The sequence below is a fragment of the Chanodichthys erythropterus genome, chromosome 17 (genome assembly GCF_024489055.1).
Source record: "Chanodichthys erythropterus isolate Z2021 chromosome 17, ASM2448905v1, whole genome shotgun sequence".
In the NCBI taxonomy this organism is placed as follows: Eukaryota; Metazoa; Chordata; class Actinopteri; order Cypriniformes; family Xenocyprididae; genus Chanodichthys; species Chanodichthys erythropterus.
In genome coordinates this window covers 9,747,561-9,772,578 of record NC_090237.1, presented here as the reverse complement: position 1 = coordinate 9,772,578, position 25,018 = coordinate 9,747,561, and the positions used below count along the sequence as shown (strand labels likewise).

Sequence of the window (25,018 nt, the reverse complement as noted above, 5' to 3'; positions counted from 1 at the left end):
AGTCGGACCCTAAGGCCTCTTCAAACAAATACCATCATTTCTCCTCTGCTCTCTCTCCCTCCCTCCTCTCACCGTCTCCTTTACTCGCTCCTCTTCCTGCGCCAGCTGCAGCTGCTCCCTCATAGAGCCAAGCCAGCTTTATCCCTCCTCTATCCCTCCTTTCATCCTGTCGTCCGCACATGCTTTTTCCCTCCCAGCAAGTCACACAGACAGGCTCTGTGTCCCCTCAATAGTGGCATTATTTATTCAGGGACGCAATTTGGCACATCACCACCACCACATTTGCGGTGCATCCGGAAAAAAAGCAAACGCATTTAGTAGGTGAAACAGCTCAAGATCGAGATAACAGTAACGTTTCACTTCTCTTCAGCTTCAGGACGTGATTGTTCTGTCCTTTTTGAGTGCAGTTACAAGGTTGTTGATGCTCTTGGGCCTCACCAAGTGCTCCAATTGCAGTATATTACTGTCATTTTACTATATCACTGTAATTGTGCTCTTTCACTGCAATTTTTGGTTTCCACTTCACCTATTGTATTGCGCTTCCATCGGTGCCTGAATTATTTTACCGCTGCTTCCTTTCCTTTTATGTGACCGTCTCTCGTTTTCTTTTTCTCTCGCAGTTCCCAGCCAGCCACCCCAAAATGTGCGGGCAATCACGGTGACATCGGATGAGGCGGTGATCACGTGGTCGGAGCCTCCGCGGATGACCCTGAATGGGGTTCTGAAGGGCTACCGTGTGGTGTTCTGGTCCCTCTACCCCGATGGAGGTGGGTGCTGTGGGGGCCAGACACTGGGGCTCAACCAGAGTAATTATACGCTACTACTGTTACTCCCTCACTAGCTGCAGTCCCCTTAGAGCGCCCCCTACTGTCCGCCCCTGTATCTGTATCCCAGCCAGTCCAAACCACAGACGATGTACATTTGTGGGTGCACGGGTGTATGTGTGTTGTCTTTTATATCTAACAGTAAAATGTGGATTAAAAAAATAGCTAAAAGTGTGAAAAAAATTTACTTAAAGGTGAAATTTCTGAAAATGTCCACACAAATGTTGTAAAATTTACACTACCATTCAAAAGTTTGGGGTCGGTAAGATTTTTAAATGTTTTTGAAAGAAGTCTCTTATGCTCACCAAGGCTGCATTTATTCAATCAAAAAATAAAGTAAAAACTGTTTATACAGTATAAAATATGTATATTATTCCTGTGATGCAAAACTTAAATTTTAGCATCATTAATCCGTCTTCAATGTCACAGGATCCTTCAGAAATCATTCTAATATGCTGATTTGGTGCTCAAGAAACATTTAGGTCACACTTTAGATTAGGGTCCAATTCTCACTATTAACTAAATATTAACTACGACTTTTGCCTTTAATAAACTTTGAGGCAAAATAGGCATAGTAATAGTTAGTAAGGTCATTTTTAAGTTTAGGTATTGGGTAGGATTAAGGGATTTAGAATAAGACATTAATATGTGCTTTATAAGTACTAATAAACAGCCAATATCCTAGTAATATGCATGCTAATAAGCAACTAGTTAATTGTGAGAATTGGATCCTAAACTAAAGTGTTACCAACACATGTATACAACAATAAATATATATATATATATATATATATATATATATATATATATATATATATATATATATATATATATATATATATATATATATATATATATATATATATATATGTGGTCTGTAGAAACTTGTGCTATATTTTTGAGGAAACCGTGTATTTTTTTCAGATACAGTTTTTGAAATAGAAAATTTTTGTAAAATTATAAATGTTTTACTGTTACTTTTTATTAATTTAATGTGTCCTTACTGAATGAAAGTGTTTATTTCTTTAAAAAAAAACATCTTACTGACCGCAACATTTGAAGGGTAGTATATTAAACCAATTTATTGGCACAGTAAAAATGGCTCATAAATGTGCTGAATAATATCTTACAAGGTAAGAGTATATTATTTATAATTGAAATAAAGAACAATATGATTTTGTTGTTGTTGATTCAACTATGTGTCACTTACATAAAAGTACTGTGGTGGTAACATGTTACAGTGATGAAATCAGATGGTAATATATACAATGCACTGAATCTTATTCAGTAGGAATCAAGTTTCTTCAAAGAATAGTTTGGCATTACTATGGTACACATCCAAAAATAAATGTTATTTTATTTTCCATGTCTCTTTATCTCCAAAGAGACATGGAAAAGCCTTTTTCCTTTTTTGTTTATTTTGCACTTGGACATAAATATCATTGTCTGCTAAATATAGCTATACAGTAGCAACTTTTGTCCAGCAAAATAGACTATTTTAGTCTCCCGTTGAATAACACCATGGTACTTTTTTGTAAGTGGAATGTGTGTAAACATGGTTCTCCTGTGTTCCCTTGTGTGATGTGTTCTAATTACACTGCTGTTATTAGTGAGTATATGAACATGCAGAAAGAGAGTCATTCAGTATCTTTCACATCTCAGAATGGGGAGAGATGCAGAACATCACTACCACTCGTGAGCAGGTGGAGCTGAAGGGTTTGGAGAAGTTCACAAACTACAGCATTCAGGTCCTGGCCTACACACAGGCAGGAGATGGCGTCCGCAGCAACGTACTCTACATACAGACTCGAGAAGATCGTAAGTTCACACACATGCACACACGTGACGTGACCATATGTCAGTGTACTTGAATATATGTACACATACTGTAAAAAAAGAAAAAAAACTTGGGACGGCCCTGCTAAGATACAGTCCATCATTGTTCATCTTCAGAACAAAAATTAAGATATTTTTGATGAAATCTGAGAGGGTTTTTTTTATCCTCCATTGAAAGCAAAAAAATGACCACATTCAAGGTTCAGAAAAGTAGTAAAAACATCGTTAAAATAGTAAACGTGACTACAGTGGTTCAACCTTAAAGGCCTTTGCACACTGAGTCCGAAATTCACATGCGAAACTTTCGCACGTTAAAAAATAAATTCGACCTCACGTTATGTCAATTACGTTTACACACTGCCTCCAAAACTTTCGTCCATCATAAAAATATTCAGATTCATTAATAGGCATCGGACTCAGTGTGCTCTGTGCGTGACGAATTTTAGGATTACGAATATGAAAAAACGAATTTTTTTGCGAAAATTCCGGACTCAGTGTGCAAAGGCCTTAATTTTATGAAGTGACGAGAATACTTTTTTCCCGCAAAAACAAAACAAAACAAAAATAATGACTTTATTCGACAAATTCATCTCTCTCCTGCCATTCTGCTCCGCTATTTATATTGCTGTAATGCATTCTGAGATTGACTTTGCTATGAACAATTCTTTCTTAAAATGTGGCCCATTAAGGGATTTGAAAAGACAAATTACCGTTACTGCTTACTATTGAGTATATTCATGATACCCTAAAATTCTCCAAGAATTGTCGGCTTATTTGGTTTTGGACCACAAAAAAGTAAAACAATATATAGTCAGATAATTGTGACCCTCCAGTGCACATTCAACCCAGACAGCGGATAACCGTATTCAAACACACAGCCACATTATGTGCAAGCCACTTCCCCTTAACCCTCTACTCAAGCTCAAGGGTGTGTGTGTGTGTCTGGATGGGGGGAGGTTGTGGGGTAGAAAATCTTGCCACAAAAACCACATTAGCTGGAGGCAAGTGCTGCATGGTCCCAGTCCAGATGATGCTGAATTGCTTGATTGCTGGATGCGGTCACCGTGGCGACATTTAGGCTCTGATATAGCATTAGCACACTTAATGAGAATTAAGACTCTAAAGGAGGGGGGTCTGTAAAGCGGGTATATGTCTCAAAGCAGATCCCCCTTCCAACACAAGAAGAAGGATTTATTCTTTGTGGATTAGCTGACATTAATTTTGTGCTTACACTGGTCGGGATAGGATTATCCTATATCTGTCTCTCCTTCGTTCCCTGGAGGCGTTGAGGGGGGGGTCGGGGAAATAAGGGCGTCTGAGTGGAGGAGAATAGGAGAGATGCATTGATCATTTTCATTTAATTGAATATGGTTGATATAGGAGTGGATAAGAGTGTATGGTATCAGTTTGACAAGGGGCATCCTGTCCAAAATTTTTGGCCCAACTTTTTGGCCCCTTTTTCGTCTGCTCATGACACCTATGAAGACTTCATAAAAATAATAATAATAATATAATAATAATAACAACTTATGGCTGAGGTCTCCATAATTTATAAGGAATTATGCAATTAAATCATCATTAATACCACAAAATATCACAGCAGTTTGTGTCACCACTTTAAGACCTGCACCCCCTCAAGGATTAACCCCTGTTTGGCTAAACCCTAGGAAAGATGATGATGAATTTTTTTCCAAATCCTTCTTGAATCTCCATGTCTTGCTGAACATTCTAGACACAATTGTGATGGTTATTTCTAAGATGACAGAAGTTTGATGGGGGTTTAATGTATTTGGGGCAAATCCTTATCAAAGCTCTGGACCCCAATATAGTTTTATGTAACACCAAAAGCATGAGTCTTATCAGTTTTCTTCGCAGTGTAATGGAAAAGTGCATCAATATTCAATCACATTGATGGTTTATGTTAGTCCGAACAGACACATTAACATTTTCGCACTGAACACTGTCTTGGTGTGAAGATTAATTCTGTACAATAGGCTCATGTTGGCTCCTCTTTCTAGCTCTATTCCAAAAGCTAGTTTTCTGCCTACCTAGAAAGAATCTGAATGCAGACAAAGGCAGTTCCCAAAAGTAGGCTACAGCATTATAAGATATTTTAATTTTGACCAAATTTGAGCGAGCATTGCCTAAAATTAACACTTACCGAATGCAAGTAAAAATCAGCGTTTGGCAAGTATATGAAACAGTGTCAATTATCAGTTGGCTGGTAACATTTTTATGAATTCTAACAATGCAGTGTTGTGAGAACATGAACTTGAACAAATGTGAAAGACGCTCTGGACAGTTGACATGCCAGTCCTGCATCGTCCCTAAAGTTTAAGCCTTGACAATTTAAATATTCAAGAGCAAAAAGACACAAAAGAGAACTGAATTCCATACTCACATGCTGTGTGGGAAGTTTAAAACATCCGCACCTAGAAAGCCGAATCTCAGACAACGTGCGGAAACTGAAATGAGCTCTGTCTGTTTCACATCTTCTTGCACTTGAATGGACATATTCACAAAAAATTATGTCCCAAAAAAAAGCCCGTCTGTAAACACAGCCAAGTTATGGCTTGAGTTTTACATTTGATTACTTCATTTAAAAGTCTCTGCCTGAAAACTGCTGTTTTAAATTTATATTAGTTGGGCTAGTAGTTTTATCTGTGGTACCGAAATTGGAATAGAGAATTGTGAATTTTGTGAACTGGTATCTAAAATTTTGGTGTCATAACTGGCTGTTTTTGCAAAAACAGTTTAATGGCCGGTAAAAAATATTTATGGATTGCAAATTTTCATATGTCACTGTCCATTGGCAAAAATCGCATTGTGATGAGGAAATCTACAGGAATCAATTGTAAGCAAAGACTCTGTGAGTCTCATGTTCACTTCACAACAGCACTATTTCTTTGGTGTTTTCTATGTAGAGATGCTTCCAAAGTCCAAAGTACGTTTCAGTTTTGATGGTTGGGGCGTGGAGAAAGGTCTTTATCATTGGTCACGAAAGCTGTCAGTCAGGGTGTGGGGTAGGGTTAGGGGTTAGTTTCTGTTGTAGCAATTCACGTTTCGGCACGCCTCCTTTTGGCATGCCCATTACTCCGACCTGCAGCTATCCCTGTCTCCAACATATTGGGACAAACCTTTAGGTCACAGGGAGGTGATATATCCCACAAGGCCTCTGTCAGACATTAATCTAGTTTTTCTCTCTTTCAGACCCCGGCCCTCCAGCGGGCATCAAAGCAGTGCCATCCTCTGCCAGCAGTGTGGTGGTCTCCTGGCTTCCCCCCATCAAGCCCAATGGTATCATCCGAAAATACACAATTTACTGTTCCAGCCCTGGATCGGGCCAACCGGTAAGGCAAAAAAAGGGGGAAACTTGTTTTTAACATTGATTTTAGTGTTGCCGTCGCTTTTTGTTCAAAAATGAAGGCATACTTGTAATGTTTGTGTGTTTATTGAAGCATGCGAATGTGTTTTACCACATATGTGCTTTACTTCATATGGGTGTGGGATAAGTATTTGTGGATTTTATGATGATTTAATTTTGCTTCAGATTCTAAGTATAAATCAGTGTTTAGTTTATCATATCGTCTATTTGCGTCTGGATTTGTGGTGAGTGTATTTTTAATCAGTGCATGTGTGAGGTTGTGCTGCAGTATCAGCGGGATGTGTGTGTGTGCGTGTGTGTGTAAATGAGAGGCTCATACTGCAGTGTGTGCATGCAAGCTCACCCTCCCGTCTCATTTGCATATCTGCGTCTCATCACGTTGCCTAGACAACCTCATCTGTTCATCAGGGAGGGCAGGAAACAAGCTGACAGCACACACAAACACACACATACACACACAGGCTCGATCACATTTATAAGCACCTCCTCGACAAACACACACACACACACACACACACACACACACACATAATTTGTGTACTCTCACACTGAATTAATGTACCTGTCCAGATGTACACATGCTCACTCTCTTCTTTTCTTTTGCTCATTCACAAATCACTCCTCTCTCTCTCTCTCTTGCTCTCTCTCTGGCCTCTCACAGAGCACGGGGTGATTACTATGTAAATGAGTGTGAGGGGGGGTGGGGGTGGGGGGGGGGGGAGGAGGAAGGGGGGTCAGACTCAGCGTGCGGGGAGTACTTTTGTTCCTCTTTTCATTATCTCCCTCTATCGCTCCCCGGATCACTGCTATCTCCACACCGGAGGAATATTTTAATATCCGATACAGCACTCCACCCCTACCACCCACACCTCCCGTACCTGATTCATGCTGCGAAAGAGAGAGAAGGGGGAACGTGGAGGAAAAAGATGAATCGAAATGAACTAGGGAGAGAAGGTTCAGAAGCCTAGTGAGCTGCCTACCTAGACAGCATCTTTAGGTATCACAGACACACTCCCAGAAGGAAGCAGTTTTTAAACTTTTTGATGCCAAGGCCCCCAAATATGATGATCCTCTTCCTAAAATATGAAGACAGCTAAATATATTACCCATTTGTAATGCGAAAAATAGCAAGCATGATATGATAAAAGCAATGTCTGTGTATGTGTATTCATTTATAAGTATAATTATTATGATTATTATACATAATTAAATGAATAAATGATATTTATATTGATGATATAATTTATATTATTAAAATTTATTATTATAGAAAATCACTATTTATCTCTAAACCCCTTGTCTTTGGCAAATATATAAACCAGCACCAGATGTAGGCTGTGTCCAAAATCGCCCCCATACCCTTTAATGGGGCAATATTTGAAGGGACAGACATTTGTAGTGGTGTCCGAAACCATAGTGGACGTTATTGTGTGCACTCATTCAATCCCACAATGCACCACAATGATGAGTGTACAAACGATGTATGCTCAATGGCTAGAGAATACCCTAAATGCACTGTGAGAGTCACTTGCCGCATGATTTCCCGCGTCTGACCAGAAGATGGCGCTCAAAGCTGAATCATCCATCCATTTTCCAAACTGCTGGTCCAATGTGGCTACAGCATAATATCATACAGGTATAAATTCCTTTTTAATTGATTATTAAATTGTTTTATTAAGGTTTATACATAGTTTACATGACAGATTTCAAGATAAATATTTTCATTACTTCTGGAGCTGCCAGTTTGTCGTCTTTGAAGGAGGGGGCGGGGCAAACAATATTTTGAATTTGGACTGCAGTACCAGTATTTCGACCACTGGGTGTCATTCCTACATAGAGCCCCTTTAAAGTCACATTGTAGTGTATTGTGACACACATCTGAGTGAAACAGATTATCAAAAAGAAAAAGTTGAGTTATGACAGCTCGATAAAAAATGACAAGGTCCTCCACTATAAAATCAATAACATGCATTTAGAAAAGATCCAATTCATGTCGACTTTAACCTTGAGAAAATGATGAAATATTTATATATGATATTTATATAATATATATATCCTTTTGTAAAATGTCCCAAAACCACTGATGAGGATTCCATTCCATTCTGTTTCCATTTCAGTTAGAATATGCCACCTTAGAAGATAGCTGCCTGTGTAGGTAGTATACAGCAAAGCTTCTCACTTGGTTTGGAACAGAGCTATAGTGAAAGAGAGATATTTCTGATTATGAATAGAACATGAAAATATGTTTACCCAAAATCCATTAGCTCACTTAAGAAATCAAACTGATGTGAGAAACACCTCTGCACAGCACTGTATGTGGGGTGGGGGGTGGTGTAGTGGGTGCTGTATTAGTGTCAGGACCGAGGGGTACGAAAGATGAGGGCAGCATCCAGGGCAATCGGTGGGAATGACACTGCGCGTGTTTGCATGTCTACGGGCAGCAGACATTCATTGTGATGAACATGCGTTTGGACAGCAGACACACGGCTCTCTTAAACACACTACAATTACAGAGAGCTTGAAGCACAGCCTAACCTCATGTTATTTCTGTGTGTGTACAGTGATACGGTTTTATGTTTTTGTTGTGCATTACAATGAAAGGTGGATATAATAATAGAAATACTCATCATGGAGTATGTGTGTGTGTGTGTGTGTGTGTGTGTGTGTGTGTGTGTGTCTCGTGCATGCTGAGGTGAGCAGCAGATATCTCTCATTAGTCTACCTCTATTGTTAGTGTTATCTGAGGCTGACTGATCTAGCGTGTCTAGGGGTATTGTCTTTTTACCCTATCATCTACTTGTGTAAGGCCCCCTGGGTCTCTCTCTCTCTCTCTCTCTCTCACACACACACACACACACACACACACACACACAGACAGTTAAGCCTTTTTCACTCACATAAAGAAAAGCAGCAGAAATATCTGTGCGTGTTATTTAGCAAACGCTATTAATTCAAGAGTAAAGGAAAGCACTGTGTTTGAATAATCATTTTCTCCAGGTGCCACCACACTAAGAGTTACACATTCATCTTCACCTTTTAAAGAGCCCAGTATAAATCCTGTATGAAAACAAGTCATCATCTTTCATTTTTAGCTTTAAAAAGCATTTTTATAAGTGCTGAAGCCTAAAGTCAGGCCAGAAACATATACAAGCACAGACGTTAATTCTTAGCAAGTGCAGTTTCGTTGTACATAACATAACATACATAACAAAGCCCAGTACTCAGATGGTACATTTAAACCGAATCTGTATTTAAGGTGCAAAATTTTGCAAGCAAAAATAGTCCTTTGTCGATTGTCAATAGTGTAGCGATGTACTGTATGAAGCACAGCTCACATGAAAGTCACTTTTACACTTAAGCAGCTTTATGTTGGTCAACATGGCAACGTAGCCTAAGTAAATACAACAAATTCAAGTGGAATGTATTAGAATTAATAACTTGAACATAAGTGAATGTGCCTTCACACAAAACTCCTAATCATGCAGATTCCTATTGAAATGACTGGATTTAGCCTCCAAAATGTCAAAGAGCAACACTAGATTTGACCGCACCTGTGTATCTAGATGCAGACATGCTGACAGTTTAAATTATGTTTCCCTAGCATCACCAAAAATAAAAAAATAATAAAAATAATGATGGGTTTCCTGAATAGTATAGTCCTTTAAATTTTAAATAGCTAAAAGAGCAAATTGACTGTAGAAGAAGACAATCAATGCTAATATCCACTATAGTGCCCCTTGTGGCAGTGCTGAAAATGTGACATACTAGAGTTTCATTATGAATTGCATTCGGACACATTTCAAACTCCAACAATGTTTGAAATCGACCTTACTTGCTATTGTGCATTGTTTTTTCTAACATAACATCACTGTGCTGTCTTTATCAGCGCTAGAGTGTTTGTTCGTAACGTTGTGTTCTTGCGATGATCCCAGGCACCCAGCGAATACGAAGCCAACCCTGAGCTGCTGATATACAGAATCACCCACCTAACCCGGGGTCAGCAGTATCTGATCTGGGCAGCTGCCGTCACCACTGCTGGTCGGGGCAACATCAGCGAGAAGGTGACTGTGGAGCCTGCTGGGAAAGGTGAGTCCGCCTAGAGTTTAATGGAAAAAAGTCTTCATGAAGGCCGGTGTCATATATCTTTAATCAGCTCTGTATACACATGCACGCGGCTAAAGAAGTCAATATCTGATCTCAAAACAGACAGTTTGAGAGTTTTCAAGCAGGAATCACTGTTTTAGGCTTCCTGTCTGTAATTTTGCTTTATTTACTCAGCAAAACTGTGCAATTGCCTGATAAGGAGGAGGACCTGAGTGAGCACAGGGTCATGCTGTCCCTGATGCTCTCTTCTCCTCCTTTTCTTTCATTCTCTCCTGATGGATGAAGCTATAGCCTGTCATTTATTACGTGGAGAGGAGTAAAAGCAACTAAATGAGAAAGAGATGGCAGACAATGACCCGGCCAATATGCCTGACAATGAAGGGGGCAGTTCAATCAATATTTCCTGGGTCAGAAAATGAGAGAGAGAATCTATGTGTGTGTGTTCTTTATTATTTAACAACTAGTTCACAGCTAGTTTAAAGAGCAAGAGTCCCTTGATGGCCCATTTTTCCATGTATGTACAATTTCCACTGTGAGAACTGTTGTGGTCACAAAAACATTGTTTGAATACACTAAATTTCCATTATATAACATGTAGAATTTTTATTTTTGGGTGAACTATCTCTTTATGGGTGTTATTGCATTTAAAAATGTGAGGTGAAGGGCAGTGGAACGGGCAAAAACCGCAAGGTCTTTTTTAAAAGTTGAACTTATTTTACTTTGAGCTCCCCATTTTTAGAACACTGTCCTGCATGCAAAAAAAAGATGTCCATTGTTTTGACTCAACAAAGATGTACATCTAGTGCGTGTTTATGTATAAAAACAATGGAAAAGCAGGGGAATGCATGTGAACAGTGCCTAAAACCCCTTCCCAACTCTTTTTTTACTTCCTTTGGGGGTTCAAACCTTAATTAGGAAGGTCAAACCACCCTAAACCCATCATAATTTGCTCACCGGTATATTTTTATATGACTCTTTGTTTGTCTTACTCAGCTCCTGCTAAAATCCTATCTTTTGGTGGAACGGTGACCACTCCATGGATGAAGGAAGTCCGGCTGCCGTGCAGCTCGGTGGGAGAGCCAACACCCACCATCAAATGGACCAAAGACAGGTCTGGGTTCAGCTTTCGGCACTGAAAAGACTTTTCCATGAGTTTTTGAAATATGAAAAGTAAAAGTTCAGTTGTACAACCCCAAATTCCTTTTTGTTAGTCCTAAATGTTCATCTCTAGTTTATTAAAATATAAAAAGGTCAATATGATTGTGATTTAATCCTCACAGTGAAGACACCGCCATCCCGGTCACTCAAGATGGTCACCGCAACATTCTTTCAAATGGTACCCTGGTGCTACGCTCTGTGAAAGCCGAGGATTCTGGGTACTACACCTGCACAGCCACCAACACACTGGGGTTTGACACAATCATCGTAAACCTGCTGGTACAAGGTAAGGAAGAGTTTATTTCCTCACAGTCCTGTAAAATGGTCCTGAGTCAACTAGCTTGTTGGTCCTGGAATAGTTCCTACCAATCAGAATTTAGGGTTAAGATACGGTCACACTGATGAAATTTTGTGTGTAAAGGTCCATTGTCCAATTGAGATCTAGTATGATGCACAACTCACACATAAGCCACTTTTAAAGCAAGCCGCTTTCTGTCGGTCAAAATGGCAAATTTGCGTGACCAACTTCGGCATGCAGAAATCTTTCACTCTCAAGCAAAATTCTCGATTGTGCAAATTCATATTGATGACTCGATTTGGACCATGAAAATTCGCCTATCAACCTTAAATGTGACCACACCTTTAGGGTGGAGATAAGATTATGTGTCATGTTCCAGGACGTTATTGGTGTTTGAATATTAATAGGAAGATTTCCCACCAATCTGTGTGTGTCCTGTGTTATAGTGCCTCCAGATCAACCACGCTTGACCGTTTCCACCACATCAACTTCTTCTATCACTCTAGCTTGGATTCCTGGAGACAATGGAGGAAGCTCCATCAGAGGTACAAGCTTTTGTCCTGCCTCTTTCTGGTCGCCTCAAACAAGAAGTCTCTTTCTTTATCTCTCTCCCTTTTTCATTTTCTTTTATCTATCTCTGGAGTTTGTTTTATTGTATTTAGCACATTGTCCCTTTTTTCTATCTCTGTCTATCTGTATTTCTCTCAGACTGTGCTTAATCTGTCACTGTGTCACGTTACTGTCAAACTGCTTGCACCTCACAGTAAATTAGGTAAAAACATAGATATCTGTGGTGTTTGTGTGTGGAAAGGTGGGAGGAGAATAAGGAGCACACCAGGCTGTCAGTGGTAAATCCTTTTGATGTGGCGCCCTTTATTTTGCCATCTGCCAAAGCCAAAGTGAGACACCAAATCCGTCCCGCTCCTAATGATGGGCGACGCCATATTGTGCATCAATTTGCATAAATGTGCAGTCAGCATTTTTTCTCTTCTTCTCTGGGTAACTAAAGGAGGTTTACAGCCATCTGATCAGCCCTTCATCTGAGATTGTTACTCTGTGATTAGTCTGTAAGGTCAATGCGCCATCTAGTGGTGATGTTAGGAAGTCTTTATCACAGTGTCCCAGAGTTATGCTAGTGCCAAAATCATGTATTTTTTAAAATGTACGTAATGTAGTATGCAACAATAAACATTTCAAACTGAAATATGCTGCATTTCAATTAGTTCAGTTATAATCTAATATTTACTAAAAATACATTTTTACCAGTTAAATAAATATTGTATTTATTTGACAGCATTTAGTCAGTCTTCTCAAATAATGAGTAATTCAATTGCTTCTAGTTATAGAAATGGGAAGTCCAGTGGGGCACACTGCATTATGGGATACGGTATCCTATGCAGTGTGCTCTACTATTGCACATTTTGGCAAATGTAGTCATCTGGGTGTTTTTTGCATCTAGAAAATGTACATATTGTACACAGCATAACTACTCCATACTGCATACTCCACAAGCAATAGTATATTAGTATGCTATTCAAATATATTTTTAGACTCCAAAACACACCCTTTTAGTACAGTATTATTTTGAACAGAATCCTAGAATTCAAGCAGCTGTCCCATAATGCATATATCTGTGTGTGTTCAGGTTTTGTGCTGCAGTATTCAGTAGATAACACTGAGGAGTGGAAGGATGTCTTCATTAGCTCCAGCGAACGCTCTTTCAAGTTGGACAACTTGCGCTGTGGAACCTGGTACAAAGTCAAACTTGCAGCAAAAAACAGTGTGGGAGCCGGTCGCATCAGCGAGATCATTGAGGCCAAGACTCATGGCAGAGGTGAGACGTTCTTGAAAAACACTTGTACCTTTTATCAAGCTTCTTTATGTTTTTTTTTTCAACATGGTTGTAGTATGAACTCAGTCAATCATTAGTATTGTTTCTTGTTTTGCAGAGCCGCAATTCAATAAGGACCAGCCCCTGTTCACTCACATCAACTCCACCCACGCTCGCCTCAACCTGCAGGGCTGGACGAGCGGCGGCTGCCCCATCACTGCTGTCCTTCTAGAGTTCCGCCCCAAAGGCACCTGGGCCTGGCAGAGCGTGCGCACCAACGCCTCGGCTGATATCTTCCTCGCCGAGCTGCGTGAGGCCACCTGGTATGAGCTGAAGATGAAGGCGTGCAACAGCGCCGGCTGTGGGAACCAGAGCTCCCAGTTTGCCACGCTAGATTATGATGGCAGTAAGTCCCAGTACACAAAGCATCAGCTATAATAAAATGACATGATGTGAATGCACCATCAGTGAACTGTCATTCAGTACTTTAGTACGGATGTACAAATATATTTCCGCCAGGGCATGTACAACAGGACGACACAAAAGAACATGTACAATTAGCAGCTAAATCAATTAATTAATCTGTTTTTAGGACTGAATTTTAGTGATAAGAGCCTTGACATGAGCTTTATCTTGATCTCTTCACTTATCTCTATTTCCTTTCCTCCGCAGGCACTATTCCGCCTATTAAGTCAGCGCGAGGGGAAGGGGATGATGTTAAAAAGCTTTTCTCTATCGGCTCCCCTGTCATCCTGGTCACACTGGGCATGGCGCTACTCTTCATTATCCGCAAGAAACGCAAAGAAAAGAGACTCAAGAGACTCAGAGGTGAGCTAGGGAGTGAAAGAGGCTGGAAACTGTATATATATATATATATATATATAAATTACATCATTTTACAGGAGTGTTTAAATAAAATACCTGTTTGCCTCTGTAGATGCTAAGAGCTTGGCTGAGATGCTTATCAGGTAAGGATATAGTTAATAGTCTGTGCAAATATTAAACTCTAAAATTAAAACATTAATCTCATTAATTCCTTATGAAATGTGTGTGTTTAAGGAAGTGGCAGTGGCAATACTTTTTTGTGTGTGTGTGTGTGTGTGTGTCTGTCTTTGGTTGTTTTGCACCTGGAGCAGTAAGAACAATCGAAGTTTTGACACTCCAGTTAAAGGCCCACCTCAGGGACCCCGGCTGCACATAGATATCCCCCGCGTGCAGCTGCTCATCGAGGATAAAGAGGGAATCAAACAGATAGGTCAGTGTGTATGTGTATGCATGTGCTGTTGAGTCAAATGTAAGTCATGGCAATATACCTGTAAGAAATATTATTATATTAGATTATGAATTAGCAAATAATTGTATTAATGCGAAGACTAATTAAAAAGTAAGTAAACAACTCACCCACTTAAATATCACCACTTTGTCACATAATCAAACTTGAAATGACATGATCTGTGAGGGTGAGCAATCATTTACTGAAATTAAAGGTAGTTTGTGACCATCACGACACCTGCAGTGTTTATCAAGCTTCAATGACCGGTGATGCTAAAATAAGTTGACTATTAAAAAGAACAGCTGAACATCAGTCCACAAATAAAATATAGATGTAATCTGAATTTTGTTGCTGTTCTGTTGCTGTTTTGTAATTATTGTAAAAATGCTTAAAATGCACTTACGGAAGAGGATAAGGGCTAAGCAATAATAAAAAAATAAAACCATCTTGAGATTGAAGTTGTTAAATTTCGAGAAAAAACTTGTTAAATTTCAAGAAAAAAGTCGAGATAAAATGTTGAGAATAAACTTGTTAAATTACGAGAAAAAAAGTTGTTAGATTATTAGAACAAAGTCATTAAATTACAAGAAAAAGGTCGTTAAATTATGAGAATAAATTTGTAAAGAATTTGTTCTCGTAATTTAATGACTTTTTTCTCATAATTTAATGACTTTATTCTCAACATTTTATCTCGACTTTTTTCTCGTAATTTAACGACTTTTTTCTCATAATTTAATGAATTTGTTCTCGTAATTTAATGACTTTTCTCGTAATTTAACGAGTTTATTCTCAACATTTTATCTTGACTTTTTTCTTGAAATTTAACAAGTTTTTTCTCGTAATTTATTTTAATGAGTTTATTCTCAACATTTTATCTCGACCTTTTTCTCGAAATTTAACACGCTTTTTCTCAAAATTTAACAACTTTAATCTCAAGATGGTTTTATTTTTTTATTATTGCTTGGCCCTAATCCTCTTCCGTATGCACTTGATGAGAAATATATGTGGATTTATTGGTATATTGTTAATGTAAAAGAACAAAATAGAATAATTGTATTGGGTATTTTTCTGTTTCTTTCTTCTTTTTGATAGTGTAAGTAATGTTTATGTAACCTGGAAAATGTCAAAACATAAAAGAACAGTGAAAACTCTGCCTCATTTCAGAACACCACTGCACGCCATTGTTTGCATGTTAGTGTATATGATATTAATTTTAAATTGCTCATTTTCTCACGTCAATTTTTATATATTCTAAGGAATTTAAGAAGTCAAAATCCGAGACAAAATTGATTCCTGAATGAAACCTGGCTAAAGAACTGCTAAACTATGAAAGTACTTTTTTTTTTCTTCAAGGTATGTTCTTTTTCTCTGTTGTGTGCGATAGGTGAAGACAAGGCCACCATCCCTGTGACCGACACAGAGTTCAGCCAATCAGTGAACCCTCAGAGCTTCTGTACGGGCGTGTCTGTGCATCACCCCGCCCTCATCCAGAACACAGGCCCTTTGATTGATATGTCCGACATCAGGCCTGGCACCAGTATGTCACAGCTCGCCCATTCAATCCATAAAAGAAGGTATCATTTGTGAATGTTTCATACACTCTCTCATGTTACCTTTCTCAGATCCAGTATCGAGGAAGAGCGTGAAGTCTGCGCACAGCACGAGGAACCGCTATTCCAGCCAGTGGACTCTGACTAAATGCCAGGCGTCCACACCTGCTCGCACGCTTACCTCAGACTGGCGGACGGTGGGCTCCCAGCATGGCATCACGGTCACAGAAAGTGACAGCTACAGTGCCAGCCTGTCCCAGGACACAGGTCCACATACTCACACACACACTCAAATTTCAAGTTTTAAAAAAAATGTATGGTCTCATTAGCCATAAACTGCCCACTTTGAAAGAAAGGGGCTGTTACACCAGCACATAAAGTGATCACCCACAGTTTAACAGTGTGTTCACTCTAACTCTGTTCTCTCCTGTTCCCAGATAAGGGACGTAACAGTATGGTGTCCACAGAGAGTGCGTCTTCCACATATGAGGAGCTGGCCCGAGCGTACGAACACGCTAAGCTGGAAGAGCACCTGCAGCACGCCAAGTTTGAGATCACAGAGTGCTTCATCTCAGACAGCTCCTCCGATCAGATGACCACGGGTACCAATGATAACGCAGACAGCATGACCTCTATGAGCACACCATCCGAACCGGGCATCTGTCGCTTCACTGCCTCCCCACCCAAACCACAGGACTACGACCGTGGCAAAAACGTGGCAGTGCCCATTCCCCACCGCGCCAACAAGAGTGAGTTGACGACACATCTAAATGGTTTTGTAATCTTAAGCATTTAGTCCAGCTTGTGGCATTTACAAAACTGTTTCTCCCTTATTATAAATCATATTTATTATGTAAAATATTATAGCTATACATTTTTATTAAATAACATTATAATATTTTTTATAATAATAATTCTTATATTTCTAAAGGGGTTAATACTGTAAAAAGTTTATAATTAAAAAAACATGGTTGGTTTAAATGTTTTGCATATGTATAATTTCAGTGAACATTTTCTGATTTTTCTGAGGGTTTATTTAAAAAATATATAAAAAATAAATATTTATATAATTATGAATATAAGTAATGTTTTAAATTATATTTTACACTTTTATGAATTTCTAAAATATTTTGTTACAAAAACAAATAATAATTATGTTTTGTATTTGTATTATTATTTATATAATAAATATAAAATAAATAGTCACATAATTGTATTATTTTATATAATTTCTAATTAAATTTTCTGTTAATTTTTTTATAAAAAAATAAATATTACAAAAACAAATAAATAACTATAATCAAGGCTTGATATTAAGCAGTGATATTTCAGCAATGGCGCGTAACGCAGTCACTCCTACGAGCCAATCTGACCGGTTGAATTTTACATAATATACATTTTTCAAAAGTAGTCTTTCAAAAAGGCATTTGAAATAATAAACTAAGTGCAATTTAGTGATGTCAAAATGTTGATTTTTCGATACATATCAATACGGAAATATCTGAAATGCTTCCAAAACTCATTTTCCACAGAATAGATACACATTACCATTTTTGCTCACACCCACAGTGCACGCACATAAAGCCGCCTCTCAGTACTAAACTGAGTTCTTTTTTGCCTATTGCACATAAACAGTCAAATGCACACAAAATTATGTCAAAATGCCAGTCTTGGCGAGTATTCATGTGATTACAGTCAGAACGTAAATATTTGAGAAAACGCATATGTAACAGTATAATGGGTCAATGCGTCAGGTCTTAAAGTTACAGCAGCCTAATATACCTGCTGCCAAATTATGAGATAATATTAAAAATATCTGTATGGCAGTTTTCCCCCATGGTATCAATGTCAAAATTGTTGAGAAAATCTATGTCTAACAGCCTCCAGCTACAGATTTAATATTGTTTAACTGACACTTCCCTCTGTCCTGCAGGTGAGTACTGTAACCTCCCCCTCTATATGAAGACGGACCCTTTCTTCCGGAAACAGGCAGAGCTGCACGACCCCTGCCCTGTGGTCCCACCCCGCGAGGCCTCCATCCGGAGCCTCGCCGCCCGGGCCTACCACACACAGGGCCGCCACATGACATTAGACCCCTCCAAGCAGCAGGCCCTGACGCTGGGCCACGGCGGCCTGAGCAGCCTGACCAGCTCAGGGGCCTCCGGTACGTCGGGCCCAGCCTCAAGCGGGGCCGCTGGGAGCTCCAGCATCAGCTCAGGCACGGCCACCCTGCCCCAGAGGACTCTCACCATGCCCAGCACCTCCTCCACCTCCTCGGCCCCAAGCGGGGCGGCCGCCGCCGGAGCGGGAGCCAGTGCAAGCTCCACGGGAGGCAGCGGCCCGACGCCCGGCAGCTCCAAGGTCGGGGGATCCAGAGACTCTCTGCTAGAGAGCAGCTCGTCCGGCCTGGGCAGACTGCAAAAGCAGAATGCTGGGGCGTACTCCAAATCCTACACTCTGGTGTAGCTCACACGTATACACATACAGTACGTTCACACACACACCTGGAGTCTGGGCAGGGGCGGAAACGAACAATGGCGGGACAGGGGTCTCTCTCTTTTCCTCTCTTTTACCTTTATTTGCTTTCCTTTTTTTAATTCTTCTGCTCAAGCTTATCTGGCCTTCTCCAGGATTAAATATGCCAAACCCCCAGACCCTTTCCCCCAATTTTGCCTTGTTTTTGACTTAAGTTGTATCCTTCTTTCCCCCACCCCCCACTCCTTCTCTCTGTCAAAGACACCTTGGACCTTATGCACGAAATGCTTTCCATGTGCACTTGTTCATTTGATTTCTCGACTTCAGAAAATAGGAAAAAGCGGTTTTAAGAGATATATTGTTTCGCATTGACCCGTCTAGATGTTTTTAGGCTGTTGAAAAAGTGTCTCTTTTTTATGTCTCTCGCATAGCTTCATACTGCAACGCATTGCCTCGGAAAGCTTATGCATAAACGAATCCACCACGGTGTTCACCTTCCGCCCCTCCTGATCCACATCGGTCTGGAAAAACAGCTTGAAGACGAAAGTCTCAACCGCCTGAATCGAGTCTTTGGGATTTTTTTCATGCAATTGATGACACAGTATAGAGTGTTATTGACTATTTTGTAAACAAACAAGAAAAAAAATCAAGAAAAAAATGTCTGGAGCCATTTTCACAGCGGATGTATGGTTACTGTACTTTTATTTTTTTGTTCAGTTTTCTGTTTTCGAAATTTTGAACTTTAGCACTAAGGAGGGCCAGGTGGATCCACTGAGCTTTCTCAAGCTTGTGTATGTGTGGTGTGTGTGTATGCATGTGTATGTATATGTGTAAATATATATGTATACATGTGGCAAGCACACAACCAGGCCTACACGCTTGGTCTCTCGGCATTGGAAAGGGAGCGGCTTGGAGACGCCAAGTGCCACCCATTGAGCTACACGGTCTAGAGTTCATCTGAAAGGGGGACAGGATATAGGGAGTATGTAAAGGGTAGACGCGTCTCCCTTCTCGTCTCTCTTGGCTGCCTTCGATATGAAAGAAAGGCTCTTGTTTTGCTGTTTGTTGGTTGGTTCGTTCGTTTGTTCGATTGTTTGTGTTTGATGCCATATACTTATTACCCCTCCTTCCCCACCCAGACCTCCCCAAAAACGTCACCACTTCCTCTGTCTCACTGTGAACGCCTAACAGCCTCTCCTGGATGGACCGAGCACAGGCAGAAAGGCGGGAAGAGGGCAGAGAGGTAGGGAGGAATTAGAGGCAGACGGGCCCGTGAACAGAGAGGGAGAGATATCTGCCGTCGCTGTGTAGCTTTTCTGCGTTTGTTCATCGTTTCTCTTTATTCTTTGCTTTCCTTCCCCACACGAAGACTCTAGCGGTCATTCCTATTTGAAGGTCATAGAGACTCTAGCTTTAGGTAGCGCAGGGGTGGATAAAGGAGGGAATGAGTGAAATGTCGGAGGGGAAGGATTCATTCAGCCCCAAAATGAATCGAATATCCTCTCAATCCTCCTTCATGCACTCAGTTTCCAAAGCAAAGCCCCATCACAGAGAAACTTCCAAAAATCGACAAACTCTCCCAATGATTTCAATGGAAAAAAGTACTACATCAGGGCTCCTGCAATACAAAAGAAGAAAAAAAAAAAAGAAAATATATTGCAATGTTTGTTGTCAAAATATATACATATATATTTCTATCTAAAGATATAGTAAATATATACGTGGTGAGAGCAGAGATTTAATGCCATATCTAATTGAAAAAGAAAAATTTTATTTTAAAAAAAGATTTGAAGACAATCGCTCAGTGGGAGGTGCAGCAGTAAGCGAGAGGAGGTGTCGATCACGAAATGCTGAGACAAACGGGTAACATAACTAAGAGAGATTGAAAAAGAACGGCAGAGGGTGTGTTTCGACATGCCGCAGCAGTCGCCGTTTTGGGAATTCTGGGAAAAGACCTTTGAGATTCCCAAACTAACTTCCTGTCATCGTTATAATCAGCCGGGCTGCATAGTGCAACATGCCTGTATGGTACGAAGGAGATATTTATGGACATTTCCCAACACACTCTCTACAGTTGCTTGGAAACAATGGAAATTTGCCACTGCAACTCCAGCTCGTAGATGGACCCACGACATCTGTGAGCGCCATCTGAATCCGTGCACCATCTCTACTGCCCAAACTAATAGTAGAAAATACCCACAGTGCTTAGAGAGCTTTCCGTCAGGCCCTTAAAGAGACCGTTCACCCAAAATTGAAAATTCGGTCATCATTTACTCAACCTCGTGTCGTTCCAAACCGGTATGACTTTATTTTTTCTGTGGAACACATAAGAAAATGTTTTGAAGTGTTGTTTTTTTTTTCCTATAAAAAGAAAAAAGGGGAGATGCAATACACTGGTATTGACGGTAACCAAAATATTGATATTATGTTAATACTGCACATAATATCGTAATTAATCCAATGCATGGTTGACACTCCAACTTAGTAGGAGGCAAATGGAAAAAAGAATAAAGTGCAGTGTGCCGCAATTACTGCCACACAAAATCATGTTGGAGGAGATGACAAATCTACCAACAAAGTTATCTCACCACTGTTGGAGTTTTCATAAAAAGACAGCCCCGTCTGCAGGTACGAGTGTGATTCATTAGCCAAAATTGATGAAACACAAAATCAAAGTTAATGATGATTACATTAGGGCTTTTCACACTGCGCTTAACCCTGGGTTATCGTCGTTCTAAACACAGCTTGTTTTAGCCCCGGGTAAAGGCAAGTTTCCCACTAATTTAGAAGCGGGGTATGAAACCCTGCTTCGAAGCAGGGTTAGCTCAACTTTTGCAGTGTTAACTCCACATTGTGGTGCCAAACTTGTACAGTGTGAAATTATGCAGCTAGATGCTTAGTAACAGACAACCAATCGCGTACTCTTATTTGCCTGCTTTGGACAGTCATGGAAAAATGCACATTGTATATAAACAGTAAATTCAGCATTTGAGAGGAAAAATGTCAAATTCCGACAGAAAATGCAACAATTTGAGTGAAGATTTTTTTCATTCTTACCTTTTATAGTCTGAAATGTTCATTCAGTATAAACTCGATAGTACAGTCGGCAATACGAGGATGCGCAATGCTAGAGCCAGGGTTGCCAGGTTTTCACAACAAAACCTGCCCAATTGCTACTCAAAACTAGCCCAATCAAGTTTTAACGGGGGGTCCCACAGTAAAAATCAAGTTCCAGGGGGTAAAATCTGTGTTTTCGGTGGGGCTCCCCAGGTAAAAGTTGCATTCCAGGGGCTAAATATGATGTTCATCCCGGGGACATGAAAAACAACCCGCGGCAACAGTGTAAATGTAGCCCAATTCCACGGGAAAACCACATCAGTGAAACTGATTGGATGAATATGCAAATAAGAACTTTAACCCAGGGTTTAGGAATGTGCAATGTGAAACATCAGTTTAGGAATACCCAGGATTAATTGTTAAATTATGAGCAGTGTAAAACGTGAAGCAAGATAACCCAGCAATCTGTTTAGAATGACCCAGGGTTAACTATTTCAACAGTGAAAAGCCCGCCAAAATTTCTATAGATATTGCAATAATGTTGTTGCGCAACAGTAATCGTGTAGTGAAAATCTGATATTGTGACGGCCCCAACTGAACAAAATTTGAACCCCAATGACTTTAGTTGAATATCAAAAAACAAAAAATTCATAATATCTTCTTTAATTTTTCAAAGAAAACAAATAAGGTTTAGAATGACATAGGAGAATAAATTATTACAAATTAAAATTTCAGGGTGAACCGTCCGTTTAAGGTGAGATAGCTCCTGTGATTTAAAAAATTTAAGCTTACAGCATGTCTGAAAGGTCAGATCTTATATATCAGGGGAAAGATCGCTACATTTATGTACTGCATATTTATTGGTGACTTATAACATGCAACCCCTGCAGACGTCAGCACAGGAAATATAGCACACATTCATAGTTTGTTCAACAGGATTCAGTTATATGCAGCCGCCTGAGCATATCTCATGTTAGGAAGACTTGACACAACAAATCCTACGGGACAGAATAGGGACGTGTCATGTTGGGTTAAAAATTGAGCGTATTGAACGATAATATATCTGTTTTTGGCATATGAAAGAAAATCTGTTTGACTTACCACCAGGAGATGTTTTATTGGTGGCTTGATAAATTAGGATTGTTACAGTGTACCCAAAGCTGTGTAAGATAAATTTGATCGCCCAGATCTAAACCAATCTTGAGACATAGTTGCGAAGAATGTGGATTTGTTTTAAAAACAATGAAAGAAGTATGTGTTCCTCTTATTGCTGCTCAAATGCCCACTGACTGGGTTTTGTCTGTCTGTTTAATGGCAGACGTGCCCAGTGCATTTTGCCATGAACGTTCATTAGGATTAGACCAATATCTATATCTATTCATGCCTGTTCAGGTGAAACATTTTGTGAAAATATTCCCTTGACCACCCCACAAAGCCCTCACGTCCCATGATTTTTCACATTTAAAAGACAGTTGCTGACTTGAATTACATTTTTTTCTTTTCTTTTTTTTTTTTTTTTTTTTGCTTTGTTTATAAAAAATATATGTATCCAACTTAGTTTTTTGTTTGATTCTATGAGGATTTATGTTGAAAAGAAAATGCAGTTGTGTTACGCAATGGGGCAGGCCTGTTTAGCCAGTCGAATCAGGGACCCCAAGCTCCAACCAATCACAGGAGAAGCTGTGTGAATACTGGGCGGAGTCAGGAATAGAACTCCAAACCCACACGCCTGTTTCCCCGCCCAAATGATCCGATTAGCCCCTTTTCATCAACCAATAAAAAAATCCTGCTATACCCAAGACCTCCCTGTCAGCATAATTTCTAATCTACAAATAAAGACTCTTGTATATATGAAACTGTTTTGTATAAATAATTACTATTTTCGACATCTCCATTAGCAACCAGGGCACAATTGTAAGTCTGGTTAAAGGTATAACTTTAAATGTGAGGGGATTAAAAAGACAAAAAAAGTATAAAATCTAACAAAAAATACTTTACACCTTGAGTTTTGAATGGGGCACATAAACCCAGACCAGACGTCTGGTGTTTGATTTATCTTTTCCTTTTTATAATTTGTCTTATGTTTTTATTCATTTATGTTGTTGGTTGTTTTGTTTGTTTTTACTTTTGTTTTGTTTCTACCTTTTGGTTAACTTGACGAAAAATGGCATTGCATGCTCTGAATATTTTGCTGGTTATTAAAAGAAAAAGGAAAAGGAGACAAATAACTAAAGGGGAAAAAAAGTTTAAAAAATGCGGAGGGGATTCCTAAACTTTTATGGAAAAGTTGCTTCAATTTGCAATTGCTTGTGTTTAAATATACAGTTTTTTTTTTCTATGAAAACAAAACAAAAACAGAAAAAGAGTACTCCAACACCTTGTGCAATAAAGCTATCTTTCTATGAATGGTGTCTTGACCCTTGTGTGTTTTTTTTTAGGATATAGAATAAATATTTCCTGCATCACTTATATCTATCTATCTATCTGTCTGTCTGTCTGTCTGTCTGTCTGTCTGTCTGTCTGTCTAGAAAACAATGAAATGGAAAACAAGTTTATATTCAGATATAAGGCACTCTTTCTTGTTTATTTTGTTTTCTCTATAATCTAAGTGTGGGTATCTGCAGGTTGGAGTAATATTCGTGACATAAGGTAGGGGCGTGGAGAAAGTTCTTTTTAATTGGTCACAAAAATGTCTGTCAAGGTGTGGGGTAGGGTTAGGGGTTAGTTTCTGTAGTAGCAATTCACCTGCAAGTTTTCCACTTGCACCAGCTCACCAGCAGAGGGAAGAATGACTACATCTTGCTTTGGAGGGAGAACTTGGGGCTTGTAAAATGTTTATTAAATGTGATTGTACGTTGCCATGGCAGTTTATAAAAATCACTAGTACATTATCTGTTATTTCACAGCTGCAAAATACACATCGCTCTCTACAGACTTTGAAATGACAGATTTTCACATTGCTTCCCACCTAGGCACATATAGGGGCATTTCCTATGAGGAGGCAAGAGAGGCAGTGTCTCCTCAAAACAATTGGATGAGAAAATAATTGATATTACAAAAATAAAACAATGCAAATATCACAAAATGTGACATTAAAACTAAAGTGCATAAATGTTTCTAAAGTAACACTGTCCAACAGCGACACCATGCCGCAGGTAAAGTTACAGCGGGACACCACGTCTCTCTTGCCTCCTCTGAGCCCATTAACTTGTAACAGACCCCCGAAG

General features: G+C 39.5%; 1 protein-coding gene across 5 annotated transcripts in view; it reads left to right on the top strand.

Moving 5' to 3' along the window:
• The window catches only part of dscaml1 (Down syndrome cell adhesion molecule like 1), a 113,473-nt gene extending 94,723 nt beyond the window's left edge, over positions 1–18,750 (top strand). Inside the window, exons 16-32 of one of the 5 annotated variants that reach the window (XM_067364873.1) lie at positions 621–767; positions 2,487–2,642; positions 5,871–6,010; positions 9,978–10,131; positions 11,143–11,260; positions 11,430–11,593; positions 12,052–12,150; positions 13,251–13,439; positions 13,555–13,842; positions 14,109–14,264; positions 14,374–14,404; positions 14,573–14,691; positions 16,094–16,246; positions 16,332–16,526; positions 16,697–17,008; positions 18,193–18,408; positions 18,478–18,750. In XM_067364873.1, the coding sequence (XP_067220974.1) occupies positions 621–767; positions 2,487–2,642; positions 5,871–6,010; positions 9,978–10,131; positions 11,143–11,260; positions 11,430–11,593; positions 12,052–12,150; positions 13,251–13,439; positions 13,555–13,842; positions 14,109–14,264; positions 14,374–14,404; positions 14,573–14,691; positions 16,094–16,246; positions 16,332–16,526; positions 16,697–17,008; positions 18,193–18,408; positions 18,478–18,725 (2,885 nt within the window). In that variant the 3' untranslated portion in view covers positions 18,726–18,750. Of the gene's footprint in view, positions 1–620; positions 807–2,486; positions 2,643–5,870; positions 6,011–9,977; positions 10,132–11,142; positions 11,261–11,429; positions 11,594–12,051; positions 12,151–13,250; positions 13,440–13,554; positions 13,843–14,108; positions 14,265–14,373; positions 14,405–14,569; positions 14,692–16,093; positions 16,247–16,331; positions 16,527–16,696; positions 17,033–18,192 lie in introns of all 5 variants that reach the window. The other 4 variants (XM_067364871.1, XM_067364872.1, XM_067364870.1 and 1 more) reach the window with 4 other exon arrangements.
• The last annotated feature ends 6,268 nt before the right edge of the window (positions 18,751–25,018 follow it).